Source organism: Euwallacea fornicatus, chromosome 2 (genome assembly GCF_040115645.1).
Source record: "Euwallacea fornicatus isolate EFF26 chromosome 2, ASM4011564v1, whole genome shotgun sequence".
Taxonomy (NCBI): Eukaryota; Metazoa; Arthropoda; class Insecta; order Coleoptera; family Curculionidae; genus Euwallacea; species Euwallacea fornicatus.
In genome coordinates this window covers 4,428,713-4,445,109 of record NC_089542.1, presented here as the reverse complement: position 1 = coordinate 4,445,109, position 16,397 = coordinate 4,428,713, and the positions used below count along the sequence as shown (strand labels likewise).

The 16,397-nt window shown below is 37.3% G+C and overlaps 1 protein-coding gene across 1 annotated transcript; it reads right to left on the bottom strand.

Annotated features, from left to right (window-relative positions):
* Positions 1-5,291: 5,291 nt before the first annotated feature.
* slbo (slow border cells) lies at positions 5,292-9,531 on the bottom strand. The gene is made up of 2 exons (XM_066293059.1): positions 8,117-9,531; positions 5,292-8,054 (listed from the first exon to the last, which is right to left on the bottom strand). The coding sequence occupies exons 1-2, from the start codon at positions 9,091-9,093 to the stop codon at positions 8,000-8,002; spliced, it is 1,032 nt and encodes a 343-aa protein (XP_066149156.1). The 5' UTR covers positions 9,094-9,531; the 3' UTR covers positions 5,292-7,999.
* Between the last annotated feature and the right edge of the window lie 6,866 nt (positions 9,532-16,397).

The following is a 16,397-nucleotide window of genomic DNA, read 5'->3' as shown; positions in this document are numbered from 1 at the left end:
AGTTGTTTTGAAAAAAAGACCGACATGTGTTATTTTAACACCAGGAAGTAGTCGAGCGTAATGTCAGCGAATATGTATGGTCTTGATGAGAAATAAAACATTTACCGCTCTTTTATATGGCTGTGTAGTGATGTATATACTCGGTTAATGAGTCCATTCTTCCGACTTTATCTCGTCTATTGGACGTTAAAAAGAAACCGGTCAGGACTGGACAATGTTGGCCAAAAAAATAAATAAACCTTTAGCATTCTAAGAGTAAACATGAGGAGTAGCCAAAAAATTTGCCAGTTATCTGGAATATGGCAACAGACCTAATTTTGTTTGTTGGGAAAGATCAGTTTCGCGGATTCAATGCCAAGCACTCCAACAGCTGATTGGATTTATGGCAAAACACTGAGCAGATGGCCACTATTGTTGCGGAAAGTTATTAGGACGAAACAAAATCAATCGAAACCTGTTTGGACCAATAGGGGAGCAGTGCTGAAGATGGTCCTGAAAAGCTGAAACGAGCAGGAACTGCTTCGAAAGCTTCCTAATCAGTACGAAGATTAAGATAGATTTAGAGCTCGAGTGATAGTAGGACCAACGAGGAATCGATTTAGAGCGTCAAATTTAAAGACTACAAACCTCTATCAAAATTCCTTCAATTCTGGACTATAAATTCGATTGTCTTTGGTTTCAATTTATTGCCTTTTTGAAGGACTTGCGACTGAAAATAATTACGTTTAAACTGAGAGGTGGAACCCAAGAGGCTGTTCCTCATTTCCGACTTTTGAATTCGATTATTTATATTTTGAAATTTTGAGAGGCAGTGAGAGGAGGTAGAATCAATGTTTTGCATGTATCACCTGCATCAGATAAATTTAGAACCCAATGGGAATTCACGTAGATCCCAAAAAAAATTATTCTCAATCATTGAATTTTTTAATTTTACGATCTACAGAGGTTCAACTCTGAATTCTATATCGGAATGTTTTGTTTCGATCCGAAAGCATGCTTTCAATACTAAACCCAAACGAGTTTAGAACCCACTCTAATCCATTTAGAACCCTTAAGTAGATTTTATACTTCGACTTCGCCGAAACGTCCCTCATCTCTCTCGGAAAATCGAGAATGTTCCTCATCAATTTTTGAGATATTGACCCTAACGGGGTTCCAACAAAAAACGCCAATTAGTGAACCACTACATTTCCCCTCGTAATCCCAATTAAAATCGTTATTAAACCCTCAAGGTCCCAACGAAAATAATCAAGAAAGTACCACTATCAAGTTCGCTTAATAAAAGACAATTAATTCTGTCCCTCCGGGTTCCCTTGGGTTCCATTCAAAATAATTATTTAGGTGGTAAAATGCTGCCGTACAGTTCGTACCTGCCGATAAGCAAAGCTGAATGGTCCACAGGAGCGTGTCACACACCCGAGCTCATTATATCTATTAATGTTAAATTAAAAGCACAGACAAGCGGTCTAGGCGGTAGTACGACGAGAGAGTACCACTAATTTGGCAATTTTTATTGTGCAATTGTTGCAACGACGGTATTACTCGAGCGATACCTTAATCTATTAAAAAAGTGAAGTTTGGACTGCTGGCGCAATTACTTCTTGTCCGAATTGGGCAATGGCTGATACCGGAGGTCGATGAATAAGTACATCGACCCCCGGTACCAGGTTTTTCTTTTTACAAATGGTGAAAAAAATCTTAAATAGAAAGCTAAACCAAAAAAGTGGGGGCCATAGGCAAAAATGGAACGGTACTATCTTGAAGTTGTAATTTAGTACCACTCTAAATTAAGTTTATTGACAATTTATATGAAACTTGCTTGAGAAAAGTAAGAAGAAATTTATAAAAGTGTTCAAGCCAAACATAGTAATACAACGTTAGTGGTACCGCTTTAGTAGTGGTATTTCTAATGACTTGTTCGTCGACCCCCGGTACAGCCTTCATATGTGCGAACATAAAGAAAATTTTAAGCCAGAAATGGTTGTACCATGTATCAAAATTATACGGTGCCACCTTGACTAAAGTTAGTCAAAGCTTGAAAATTCTTATAGACAAATCTAAGCCTGGAATGATAGTAGGGTGCACCAAAGGGCAGTCGTTACTTTGACTTAAGTTCACAGTAGACATAATCTAACAAGCCAACTCCTTAATGTCAATAATAAAGCGAGCCGCATTCATTAGGTGAGATCTAGACCTGTGGGTACCACCTTTGTACTTCCACGACCTATGCCCTAATAGATGGGGAAAATATCGAAGGCCGCTATGCGACATTGAATCTCCTCTTACCCCGTTGAATCACGCTATTTCCGGACGAAGCAAGGTTTCCACACACTATGCGACAGAGATCTGTAGTACGACCTTAAGAGTACGGCCCTGAGAGTCATCGTTTTTTACTAATTCTGCAGTAATTAAATTTGCAAAATTTCGAAATAGGCAATCTAAAATTTAAGCAACGGTACCACCTGAACGAGGTGGTACTGCCTGAAGAGACAACCTTTTCATCATCATATTGAGGATTTATTTAGGTGCTTTTACTAAATTCCTGGCTAATTTATTCACATAAAGTTAGCATATCTTTAAAATGCACAATCTCAAATTTAAGCACTGTCAACCTGATGGTACCACGTGAACAAATTCGAAATTGGAGATAGTACTATATGGAGAAACATTTTTTTTAATAATCATGCGCACATTTTTTTTCAGAATAGCCCGAGAGAAAGTAGTTTCGCTACTCTTTTTTGGACCACTTCGGTAGTATTGAATACCGTGTATGGCCACCCGAAGCCAAGATGGCTTCTGCAGCCGGCCTAATGTTCCCACTGGCCTACTTCCAGGCGATGGTCTTTAACCCCGACTTTCTGGCCTAATTCACGCAGCGTTCTATTTCCAGAACCGAGCTTAACTAGTTCAATGGGCAACGAATATATTTCCACTATAAAACACTACTGAGTACTACTGAGCTCTCTTTTCCTCCTCTCTCTTCTTCCTGTTCCAGCCCAGCGGTAACCTCAGTTTCAATTCTTTCCAACTTCAGGCTCTTCTTTAATCGCCCTTTGCGATACAAATATCCTTCAGCTATAACCCTCCAGGATCCAGTTTCAATGTGAAAAAATGCTTTGGGATCTCGCGACCGCTGCATCGTTCTCCTTTTTTCCTTCCAAAGTCTGCGCAGAAACGCTTCAGATCGAGGGAGCGCAGGCGAAACAGTGGGCTAGGGAGGATCAGAAAGCGCTCCTAGGTGCAAGAAGTGCGTTCGGAAAGGCGTTCAGGTTGCACTCGGGGTGAAACTCGCTGGCGTCGATGGCTTAGAAAACTGTCGACGTATCAGTGCCGTTCATAGATTGCGTCTCAATGTTATTGCAACAGGCGCTTTCAGAAGCCGAACCGCACTTTTTCCCATTCTTCTAGGTGAGTGTTCAAGTTTCCTTCTTCGCGGCATGACGCAACACGATACTAAAATAAATTTATTAACAAACACTAATGCGTGTATATTTCTGCCTCCGATAAGACCTAATTAATTCAGGAATATCCGAGCTTTTACGCGGGTCTTAAAAGTTATCAACGAATCCGAAAAAACGGCATTTTAATCTTGGAATAGTTCAAGGCAAATGGACGGTTTCCGATATGTCTCAGTTGTACGTGCCTCGCATTGGACTGATGTAACCATAGATCCACATTCATGGAAACTTTGCGTTTTAATGATGCAACACCAGAGCCATCTGCAGCGACAAATAAAGAAAAGGCAATCATAAATCATATAATATTATCTCGGACAAGCCTACAACACTTGCAAAGACGCATAAACGTTCTTTGTTGCAGGAAAACGAAACAGGCAGCAGGAGCATATTAATTACAAGCATGCAGAGGATGCAAGGTCGATTCTTTAATAAAATCCGAACATAATCTCGATTAGAAGGCATCTCGTCTTGACCAAGGTGAAGTTAGGATCAACTTGTCGATAGGAATGTTCAGTCAGATTGAATTAAGCTTAAGACTTCATCAGTTTGCGCATTCAGGAGTAAGAAGGCCGAAAGGACGAGAGGAGCGGATTTGAAAACACCAGTTTGTGACGCTGACGACAGTTAATGACAGTTTTCGGTCGGATGATCGCAGCTCTATCTACTCCAAAACGTTTCGCGCAGCCATAGGGCGGTCGCGTGAGTGCTCCTCTACCTGCACCAACTCTTCTGGTGGTTTAGCTTGAATTTCATACCCGAACCACCGAAAGTGAAATCGATCAGCAAATAAAAGTGAGACACATCTGATAGGCCTGTAATATATCATTTAAAAGGCCACACGTCGTCGGTACCGACCAGAACGCAAACATACAAAACAGTTCCCAAAACTTTCACCGAATTTTAATGCGGTTCCTCGCTGGTACCAGTACCACCAGCATCTCATTGTTTTCCCTTCTTAAATTTTTTACTTTCACATTTTTGTGAGTCACTTTTTCGGCGAGGCGAAATGAAACCAGCCAGGATTTTAAGTAGAAGTTTACTTTTATTGTTTGTTTAAATAATAAGTAAAAGAAGGAAATCGATGTTTCGTGGTAAATGACGATGATGATAACGATAAAAACAATAGAGCTATCTATGTACAAAACAAATCTATTACTTCTTTGGAAATATATTAAGTTTTTACAGTACTCTCTAGCTTCTTTACATATCTACAAGTAGCATTACATGTCTAGAATGTACAAAATAGATTTTTAAACAAGGACAGAATTTTTGTCACACAAAAAACTAATTAAAAGGTACTTTTACGCCTGCTTATATAGAAAAAATATTTATTTATTTATTTAATTAAATACATAAACATACAAGTTGGTTGAATCACATATTCTTGAACGGAATCTATAACGTAATTTTATTTAATACCCGTTGACGGTTTCTTGCTGCAAAGGAGCTGATTGTCGCATTAAAAAAACATTAAAAATAAATAAAATATTCGAATTGAACTTAAGGTTAGTTTGGGTTTACAGACTACTTCAGGTGTCCCCATTCTCCCTTTTTGAAACAAGGACAAAGCTCTAGATTAGTAAACCTTAACTTGTACTGTTTGACTTTCGATAACCTTATCTGAGAGATAAGAAGAGATTTTAATTTTTAGGAAAACAAGGCGAGGTCTCCTGATACGACGAGCAGCCCCCTATTTATTACACTGTAAAAAAATTCAATAAATATATTAATTATTAAATTAAAAAAAACACTTTCTCTGGAGATCTAGTCGTACTATGTATTAAAGACCTTTGAGGCCCGCGTATAAAATTAACGTAAAAATAAAATTTAAAAAAAATTGTTAACAATCAAACATTCAGGCAAAGAAAAGGGGCGTTTTTGTCTTGGGTCCTGCTGACGAGGATTTTAGCATTTTTCACACTGTTTTCATAACAAAAGAAACTTTTCTTTTTCTTAAAATCGTGTCGAAAATAAGCCAAATTCAGTCGCTTTTAGGGGGTTCAGGGGTTCTAGCTAGTCTAACCAAAACTGCTTAAATTATGCTTAACGGTTCCTTCGAAAATCGAAGATTTCGATGTCTGAAAAGGGTTTCAAACATTGAGATGTGAGTTCTAAATCAATAGTTTAGTATTATGTATCGGGATCTAAAAATCCGGGTTCTTATTTCGCTGTTACTTAATCACACGCCATGTAAATGTGGTTTAAGCTGAAGGTTCCATATGCTTTTTTAAACAGTTCTAAATCCTCAGTTACCTCCAAAGTGGATTCTAAATATATTTTAGGATTTTTTTTGGTTCGAACGCACTTTATTTGCATTAAAACCATGTTGGAAACCAGATTTGCAAAACAGTAACCTGAACTGACCTAATTGCTGTTGGCTTCAAGTTTCTAAGATTTTTTTTTTTTTTAATTTTTGAATTCGGCCCAAGTAGAATCGTTCATCTGGCTCTGAGTTCAATCGGTTTTTAAAATAACAGTAAAATGTAGAAAACTTAAAAAAAAAAGTTCTTGATTGCCTTAACGGATGTTCCGCTTGTTTTACAGCAATTTACATTGTGACTCTGCTCGATTTAGAACCCAGTCGAAATAGTATTTAAAGGAATCCTCTAATCGAATGGCAAAATGGTGATTACTGTTTTGGAAAATTGTAAGTTTATTAGATTTAATGGATTTCTAAATTTTAATTTAAGAAAAAATTTTACTTGGAAAACTCGTGTTCTAAATCGGTTATATGGAAAAATATATAATTTTATGTCTGTACACTCCCTTGACAAATGCTAATAAGATTTGTTAAAACCATTGTTAAAAACAGTTAATTGTAGAGAAAATGAGGAAAAAATATTTCTCAAAAATAGTTTAAGGGTAAGTGACCTCATATAACTTGAATTCACTTTTTTTTCCAAGATTTAAAAATATAAGTTTTTTTTTAAACTCTACGGGAGTTAATTTCACTTAAAACTCAATGAAAAAAAAAACGAAAAACTCTTTTGAAAAACTGATTAAAATCGAGCTGACTTAAAGTAACGAAAACCCACTGGGTTCCTAAATTCGAAAAAAAAATTATTTTTTTCTTCTGGATAGAGTTTTTGCTAAGCTCGTTGCAACTAGAACGAATCTGAGTCAAGCTAATTTTAGTGGAATCTACCAATAAAAAAAGGAAAATTTGTGGAGTTTTCGGATGCCTTATTTACTTTAGAACCTGATGGAAATATCTATCTTTTGCCAAAAATCACAATTGCTAAATTGAAACTGACATAAATTAGCGAGAGTTGCCGTATTGAATCGGGTTCTAATATTGAAAAATCGAGATTTAGCTGGGTTTCATAATAATTTATATTCTTCAAAACTAAATCGTGAAACTGCTGGATTCCAAACTCCTAAAGGCATATTGGATTAACACCCGAACTCAGCGATTTATTTTGTTTTTACAATTTTGGGGATTCTACATAAATACCCTGAAAGAAGGCAAAACTTAGAACCCAATAAAAATTCACAATACCCAATATTGGGTTCTCAAAATTTTACTATGATATAAAAAATTCACTATTTTTTGATGAATATACTTTGGATTAAAGAAATTCATTACTGACTTAGAGCTTGGGCTCTATAGTTTAGCCAAGTACCAGTGGGTTCTAGAGAAATTTTATATTCATATATCCAAAATCTAAATCTGGAAACGACAAGTTTTTTAGGGGTTTTATAAGAGCGGTGTCTTAAAAATTGACGTATCTTAGAACCCAACGGAAACTCTTGAAAAATCGTGTTTTCAAATAAAATAAAATGAAAAGAACCTCAACTAATTTGATCCCATTAGGTTCTATACCACAAGTGAAATATAAGGTTAGAACCCAACTGGAAATAAAAAAATAACATTGGTGTCTCTAAATTGTTGTTGTTGGGTTCCATATTATTGAAAAAGAAATTTCAAATATTTCGCATAGAACCCGAGTTCTAACTTCATTTTTATTTACATTTTGTTCAAAATGTTTAGAACTCACTTCCTGTTCAAACAGCATTTGGAACCGTTTAAAAAGACATAAAAAAAAATAGTTTCCTTTTAGAAAATTGTTCTAAAATTAGAGGGGAAAACTGAGTTCTAAATTTTTGTAGCTTGAAACCTGAGATAGAAAACGTGAATCTACCACTTTTAAAGACACTTTCGAGGTCTTTTAGAGCGGCATTTGGATTTTTTTGCAAAATTTTCAGATTAAGTCGAGCCAAAATTCAAAATTTTGATCATAATGAGACTCTAAACGCCTTGATTTAGAACCCGAGTTGTGGTTCAACGAGTAAACACCGCTTCACGCGGTATCACCATTATTTAAAGAGAACCCTTAAGCTTTGCTGAAACCCTCCTCCCTTCTATAGGGACAAGGCCTCTTGTATCTCATCATGTGCTCACCCCCCAAATTCACCCCCAAGAGACAAAAATAAACACATTTTCCCTGCAATAACAACTATACCTTTCTCTGTAAGTAGCAAACAAGCATCCTCTCCTAATCTAAAGAAAAACACTTATTGGCTAAAGGGTAACTTTTCTGCTATGGCCCATAATCGTGCACTATATCCATCATCCTCTGCCTATTTTCGTCGGACCTAAGCAATGAAAAAAGAAATATTAAAAAGAGCTAAAGGAACCAAACAGAGCTATAACTTACATGTGCTGTTGCTGCTGCTGCTGCAACTGAAAGGTGTCCAGGTGCTTATTGATCTCCCGATGAACATGCTCAGGGAGGACTCCAACGTTGGAGAAGAGGCTGCGGAGTACGTTCAACTCCTCCGTGAGGAGTTCTATCCTCTTCTGAAGTCTTTCATTCTCCTTGATCAGAATCTTGACCTTCTCCTCAGTCTCCCTAGTGCGCACCTTCGCCTTCTCTCGGCTCTTCCTCACTGCAATATTATTCCTCTCCCTTCTTCTTCGGTACTCATCACTGTTCTTATCACAAGGTTTCACATTCTTCCTGCTCACGTGCTGATTCAGCAGCGAAGCCTTGTTCTTCATAGCGTTCATGTTGAGCTGATGGTGAATTGCCGGGCTAGGGTTCAAGGTAGTGAAGGTACTCCCAGGGTTCTGTGCAGGGTACCCTCCGGACATGTAACTATTAGGGAGCAAGTTACAAGAAGCTTGTCTTCGGTACTCTTCTTGGGGATCCACAGGCTCTTCTTTGATGCTAGGAACGTCACTTCCAACAGAGCTATTAGAGTCACTATTAGAGTTTTGGGTGCCCGCATAAGTGGCACCACTGTGCACTGGTTGGGGCATGTATGCCAGAGTAGTTCTAGGGTAGTTCTGGTTCTGCACCCCCATGACTTGTCGTGAGTGTAAATTCTGCAAATGCTTTCCTTGCTGACTTTGTAGAATATCACTGAACAATCCATCGCTGAATTGAGAATCGTCGATGAGGTTCTGCAAATCCAGGGAGATTTCTGGAGTGTTGAGGTCGCTGATATCTCCATGTTGTTGGTACTGAGCCAAATGGTGCTGCTTGAGCAAAGCTGCAGTTTGTTTGTTCCCAGTGTTGTTGTTTAAGGTGGTCAGATTGTTGTTGTTCATAATCACTGAGGATTTCTTGGCTTCATTGCTGATCACATTGTTGTTCTGTCCGTGCTGGTCGTACATCTGAGGAGAATCCATACTTATCAGCTTTCACTTATCAGTCACACTTTCACTACTTTTCAAAACTAGAAAATAATCCATAGGGAAAAAAGTTTCTCAAAACTAAAAAAAAAAGTTTTTCAAAAGTTTTTAATTTTTGAAAACTCGCGCTGCGATAGAACCACCTCGGTACCGTCTTGGGTACCACACTGCCGTGCGCTTGCCCAAGAATGAACTGAATTACTATTACTGAACATCTACTGTTTACGTCGCGTTTGAGCGAAAACTGCGCGCGTCTTTTTCGGTGGTACGGTACTGCCCGCTTCGAGGCGCTTTTTGAAAGTGAAACGGCCGGCTAAGATTTCATGCTTTTAACAATTGATGCTTTTGACGTAACGCGGTGCTCACGGCGATTTTTCGGCTGAGGACTGACTTGTCCTCATCTCGCTGAGGAAGTGCCGGAGGTGCGATCTTCCTGCTTCCACGTTTCGGTGTTGTTTTGACAAACTTTGGACTCGGTACTCGAGAGAGATAAGAGGATTAAGGTATATACGAATCGTTTAGATTTCTGTTCCGATAACTGGGAATAACGCGATGAACTGAGGTCAAGGGCGAATTTAGGCGTGTCATTCGTTAATGCGTAATTGAAGCCTTTTTCGTACTTGCGACGTTCGAATGACGATTTTTTAACCCTCAAAACGATCGTGTAGTACCAACAAATCCTTGTGCAATATGTCTATGCGTCACTGATAAGAAATAATTTCTTCAAATGCTTCATATCATATTTACATAAAGAGTTCCAGAAAACGAACCAAAACCTGCTAATCGGAGCGACTATATATGAAAAATGCTGAAAATTCAAATTAGAGCAATTAAGAACCAAAAAAAAGTTCTGGAACTCAAAACCCTTTACTAAATTCAATTGTTTCTTGCCAAAGCGCAAAATCTTCAGACCGATAGGATTTTGAGATTCAAAGGCAACGTGTTAGCAACAACTAGAAACTCAGTACTAAATTAATTCAAGGCATTTTTGAGTGGTACCGCCGACTACTACTGCTCCATATTGATAGTGTTTCTACACGTGGAACTGCGTCCTCTAAAGGTTTCTTAACGCAGGGGCAGTACCGCCACTCCAAATAGACAATTACCAGTGGTAGATACCACTTCTTGCAAATAATTATATGCCAATTTCGTCGAACTGGAAAATTAAAACGAACACTTAAATAATGCATCGAGGTCGTTAAACTCCAAATTTTGCTTGTAAGTAAGTTTTGACGCAGCGCGCACACGTGGTACCACTTTAATTCTCCTTTGCTTAGTTTAGCATTATACGAACCTAGGGGACAAGGCATTGTTTATGTATGAGCACAGTGTTTTTTGATAATTATTACTAGACAATGGTTAGGTACGAACAGGCTAAGTGGAACTTGAATGTTTAAGGTGGTACCCCAGGTGATGTCTCGAGAAAGTTTGTAGTGTTTTTTCCGCAAGAATAGGGTTGTCGGCTTGATTTTGACGTGGACCCACTTTAGAATCGCAATTCTTTCCATGTAAGAAGTGTCGGCTAGTTTCTGAGTGGTGTCATGCAGTTTTGTTTTGGGTACCTTGTACGGTACAACCCGAGCTACTTGTACGTTAATGCACCGTGAAAAACAACACGTTTCGCATTTAAAGACCCAAACAAACATCCTTTTAATGGGCACGTGGTGGGCCTCATGCACGGAAATCGGATTCATAAAATCGAAAAAAATAACTTCCTTTTCTGAATTGAATCAGCCATTTTAGCATGCGATAGAGGCAAAACAACATATTTTTAACGAATCAATCAATTTTTTATTGGAAATGCGTCAAGACGAGGAAACAATGGTGCATTCGCAGCCGATATTCCTGTATAGCACGTCAGTGAAGATAGCATTGTTCCGCTAGGTCATATGAGAAAGAAGGAGATAAGGAAGGCATTTTGGTGCTATTCAGTCATCGTCAATGAGTTATGCAGACAAACAATTGCTACATTAAAAACTTCTAGACGCTAATAGTGCAAATTTCTCTCTTAGTTAAAAAAAAATTAAAGTGGTACCAACCATGGTACTAACTAATTTTGGTTACTTATTAGCTACCAAAATTACCAGATTATTAATCAATTAAAACAATTATTAAAAGCTTTTAAAACAAGATCATTATACTTCAACCATTGGTGGTAGTACTCCAGAACTACTTGCATAAAGCTAATCGAGTGGTGCCCAAAACCACCATTAAATAAACCGTAATCGAGCTTAACACACAAGATTTCATCATATAACCTGATGAACCACCTAAAACCAGAGCAGACGTTGCTGGTGGTACTTCGATTAGTCGTGGTACTACTTGTTTCTGATTCGTTTAATTGCAACTACTTAGTTTTTTAATCAATGATTCAAGGAAGTACACTTTTACTTGTTTCTTGTGATTGATATTTTTCTTAGTATTATCCAAACGAAAGTTTGAGGTACCACAATCTGTTGAATGACCTAGATGTTGAGAAGAAGCTCCTTAAATAGCACCAAATTTCAAGAGAAGAAAACTTAAATTTATAAATGTCTCCTGCTAATAATTTTTACTTTGGTACTGTGCAAGAGAAAGATTTAGTACTTTTAACAAAATCCAAAACCTTCCATGGAAGGATAAAGGTTCGTAGCCCTAGTAGTTTTCCGATACAACCTTCAGCCACATCTTTCATGAGTGTATTTAGTTTGATGCACCCAATCTAAATGAAAATTTGGAAATGAATAGTATATCCTGCAGACATTTTTTACTTCGGCACTATCGGTACTACCATAGCGCTACCCAGTGTTTAAGAGCAGTACTGCCAGATTGATCTAAAATAATTTCATAATTTGAAGTAGGCGAACAAAAAGAAAATATTTAAGAAGAATTATGATGGGAAATCATTTACAATGACCCCATGGAACCACCTAAATCCAGCAACCTCAACGCAACAAAATTACCTAATATTTTTTCTTGGAAGCACTGAATTTTCAATTCTATATAAGTCTTGTCATGCAGGAAACAATTTCTTGATATGGTACTACTTGACATCGACAAATACTAACACAAATTTCGCCTGTTAAAAATAATTGACGAACAATTTGTACCCCAACACAAATTTGCATTAACGACCACTTGCACAATATTATTATTAGCGACACTTATATAATCGAAATAACATTAAGTGAGGTACTACTTTAGCGACGCGAACCTCGCCGTTACGTAATTGACACCTTTTAGGCGTCGCGTCGACCTCGAACAATAAACTCTTTTTGTGTAATCAAAACAAACGTTTATTTTTGTATCCAGACTAAATTTTTCGTTCACAATACGATTTATTTCCTAGGGGTACTACCAAACGGGTACCGCTTACCAAAATAGTATTGATTTAAAATTGCAGGATAAAATATGTTTTATTGTGTGACTGCGCCGGATATTTGAGACCAAGAACCGCAAATTCCATCGAGGTAAGTAGAAGGTACTACCAGTACCATATTTAGAGACGCGGTATTTATCTAGAGGCGCCAAGATTTTTGTTTCTAATATTTTTCAGTGAGATTGATCACAACGTGCCTCAATTTCCACGAAGCACATTGTTTATTCCCGTACACTTGTCAGCATGAAATCATCATATCATCATCATGAGGCAGTACTGTTACTGATAAGAGAGCAGGATGTCGGTGTTACTCTCATCATGCAGTCAAGCACGTAAACACCTGAATCCACGTAGTACTATACCTCCGAAATTAATTTAATCAAACATCTAATCGGAAAATCTGTGTCATAAACTATCCGCAGAGAGGTAGTACCCACACTGCTAAAAATATCGCTCTGCGCCGCTGCAAGCGACTTTGTCCCAAAAACGATCGGTTATGTAAAGGTACTTGAACGCTGAGAAAACAGAGAAGGCGGCGGTTAGACGTCACGTGACGTCATGTACCTGAATCCCACGTGCAGGAATGTATGCACATTCCTGCCGAAACTGGGTCATCAACCAGCTGGCTTAAAGCGGAAGCATAGTTGCCGGTACTACCACCTAAAAACTACTTCAAACTTATATATCAGTTCCTGGCTATGCGAGCCAGATTTGGAAGGTAGTCTCGGGATTTGCAGATCGTCATGGCAACGTGGCTTGAGACCTTTCTTATTTTTTTAATGGAATACCTGGCGCCCTCTATGAAGCAGTGCGTCAAAGAGCGGAGCAAAGTTCTTCAGCTTTCTTTTTTTCGGTAGTACTCTGTTATTTAGATTAATGTTTCCATGCCTAGGTTCCGAAAATATTAACCGATGGTGCTGGATGAAAAAGCCAATGGTGGTATTACTATGTTACTATCAGTAATAGGACCAGGAAAAGCTATATTTTAATGGTTTCTTAACGGCATGTCGATGGATCAGAAACAACAGTTACGTTGATAATTGAGGTAGTACCGAATACCGATAAACAGTACTTTGAATTGTTTCGCCTTGATCAGTAGTATCGTCAAATATAATATATAATTTCTGGATTGTATGCAACTGACCGCTGCGGAAAATTATGGTACCGCCTAAGCTAAAGTTTTTAATGTTTGTGATAGTACTTTTTGCAATTGACATTAATGAACGTTTGTGTGTTTGGACGGAATTTTGTTTGACATTAAGGAAATCGCATAACCCTCGATATGAAATTGCCAAATTTTCCATCGGTACAATAAAATTCTCCCATGGTAGACTGTGGAACTACTCAGTACTATTTTGAACACTAGGCGGTATAATACAAAAACTAGACGAAAAGTCAATGACAATGCCATAGTGTGATGAAGAAAACAGGTCTTTGAGTCGGAATTCATTTTTCAGGCCATAGCTAGAGCTCCGAATTTGCGGTACCGCTTAAACTGTAGTAAAAAGTGTATCCCTAGAATAGCCTCCCAGTGTTAGGGTACTAGCAAATCCTATCACTTGATCAGGGAAATAAATTTTGTCCTCAGACTAATAAGATTTTTCTACCAGTGATTCAATAACATTCAGGGCATTATTTTTATGTGCAATACTACCAATGGTACTATCTCAATCTAACTAGTGTATTAGCGCATACTGAATTCGAGCTAAAATTGAAAATACAAACCAGCTGCCTCGAGTTGGAATGATTTAACGTAGTACCCGAGTGCTTCAGTTTGGTAGTACCGCAATTTTGTTTTCTTGGTACTAAAAATTGTAGTTCAGCTTTGCGTGGCTTTGCCTTCTGGCAGGCGGGAGAAAGGTAATTTTTACCGATTAGTTAGACTATACACTAGAAAGTCTTGGGTTTTCAGTCCTGAATGGTAGGAAGGAAAATACTTAACCTACCGGGCTTTCGATAAGGGAACCACTAGAATCAAAGCTATGGAACACCCTCGTGTTTTAACCTGAACGCAGGTCACCAAAGGGTCAACGGAAACAATGGCTATGTCCCACAGAATTAAAATTAACAACAAATGTTAAAAAAATTTTAATAAAATGGTTTTACATATTTCTTATAAAAAATTTCAGAGCGATGTGGAGAATTATCGAATCATTGGAATTCAAAGTCTACAATATTCTTGTCTGTCTTCAGCATTTGACTTTCACTTGGCCTTGTGAAAAAATTTCGAATGTCCCTTTTTGAGTGTTTCACAGAAATTTAATGATAATAACAATGCGTTAATTAAATTGCTAAACTCCTATGGACTCTTTTTTATGGGGTCATCTGAAGGACAGAGGGTATACAGGGTAAGTCGGGAGGATCGTGCCAAACTTCAGGAGCGTGTTGTACATGAAAAATAAATGTAAAAAAACTCAAATGTTGTTATCCGATTTTCGTTTGTTTACGAGTTATAGCGTAAATAAAATTAAAACATAAAATTTAAAAAAATTATAAATTTCATAAGAAATTCCATAAATTAACGTTTGGATATCATAGTAAATGTTCAAAAATATTGCCATTAACTTCTAAACATTTTCGGCTTCGTCTATGAAGAGCATTCGTTGCGCTCCTGATTGTTTCATGTCTTTCTTTAATGGCAGCTGCAGCATTTCTAATGCGTTGAATTAGTGCATCTTGAGTGTCCACTTTTACTCTGTACACTTCAGTTTTAAACCAACCCCTCAAACAATAGTCCAGTGGTGTGAGGTCTGGAGACCTTGGAGGCCAACTAATAGGGCCACCGCGACCAATCCAACGTCCAGGAAACGTTTCGTCTAAATGTTGCTTAACCTTTATGTTTTAATTTTATTTACGCTATAACTTGTAAACAAACGAAAATCGGATAACAACATTTGAGTTTTTTTACATTTATTTTTCATGTACAACACGCTCCTGAAGTTTGTCACGATCCTCCCGACTCACCCTGTATAAATAAACCCAGAAAAATAACTCAAAAATAAAATGACTCAAGATAATCAACAAATACCTCCTCAAATGATTAAGAAAAGTTATTGGGGAATTTGAATTGCGACTTGTTCACTGTCAAGTTAGTTCAGGTGAGGATCAGGTCAAGAGGGCACAGTCCGAACCATTTAAAGCATTAAATTATAGTGGTTTATATTGTTATTTTTCTAAATAATAATAATTCTATCTTTATATTTATATTTTTTTGAAAATTGTTGAGTTTAGACATGGTATGTCACATGAAATATGTTCAAAATTTCTGAAAAAACTCAAAAACGTCAAAAAATACACAATTAGAAACAATTCAGCGTTTTCATTGGAAAACATTTCTTTCAAATTTTAACGAATTTGTGCCCGATTTTTAGTCTTCTATGCATGATTTTCAGGTTTTCTTCTTAAAAGAAATATATGAATGATACATTAACTGCTGTGCTGGGAAGCCGGAGTGAGGAGACTTTTGCATTTAAACATTATTTTTATTACATTTAAAATATTAAAATTAAAAGAACAACAACATTAAATTACATACAGAGGACGAAGAGTCAAATAACAGCCTTCGATTTTTTGACCCTTTGATAGTAGAAGAAAAATCCTTGAAATCTTCCAAGAAATCTTCCTTGAATAGAGCACTGCAAACCCACCAGTCCAAGAACATTCACTGAAACCGCGACCAAAAAGAGATTAGAAATAATTATTTTCCATTATCATAGTACTTCTATGGAACCTACGCGAATCAAGAGGTTACTACCATAGAATTAGTGCCAAAAATCAAGCTGGAATTGACAGGTCTGAGTACTAATATGATATTCGTAAATCTCCATAGCTGAAACTTTTGAGAACACAACCAAAAAATTGGTTTAAAACTGTGGCAGTACTCGAGTAATGTCGCACATTTCAAGAAGATAAATAAACAATAAGTTAGGAAGCAATAATTTTG

Coding starts and splice junctions, on each gene's coding strand:
- slbo (XM_066293059.1), bottom strand. CDS start 9,093: ATGGATTCTCCTCAGATGTACGACCAGCACGGACAGAACAACAATGTG. Junction 8,055..8,116: donor CAGCAGCAGCAACAGCACAT/GTAAGTTATAGC, acceptor TTCATTGCTTAG/GTCCGACGAAAATAGGCAGA.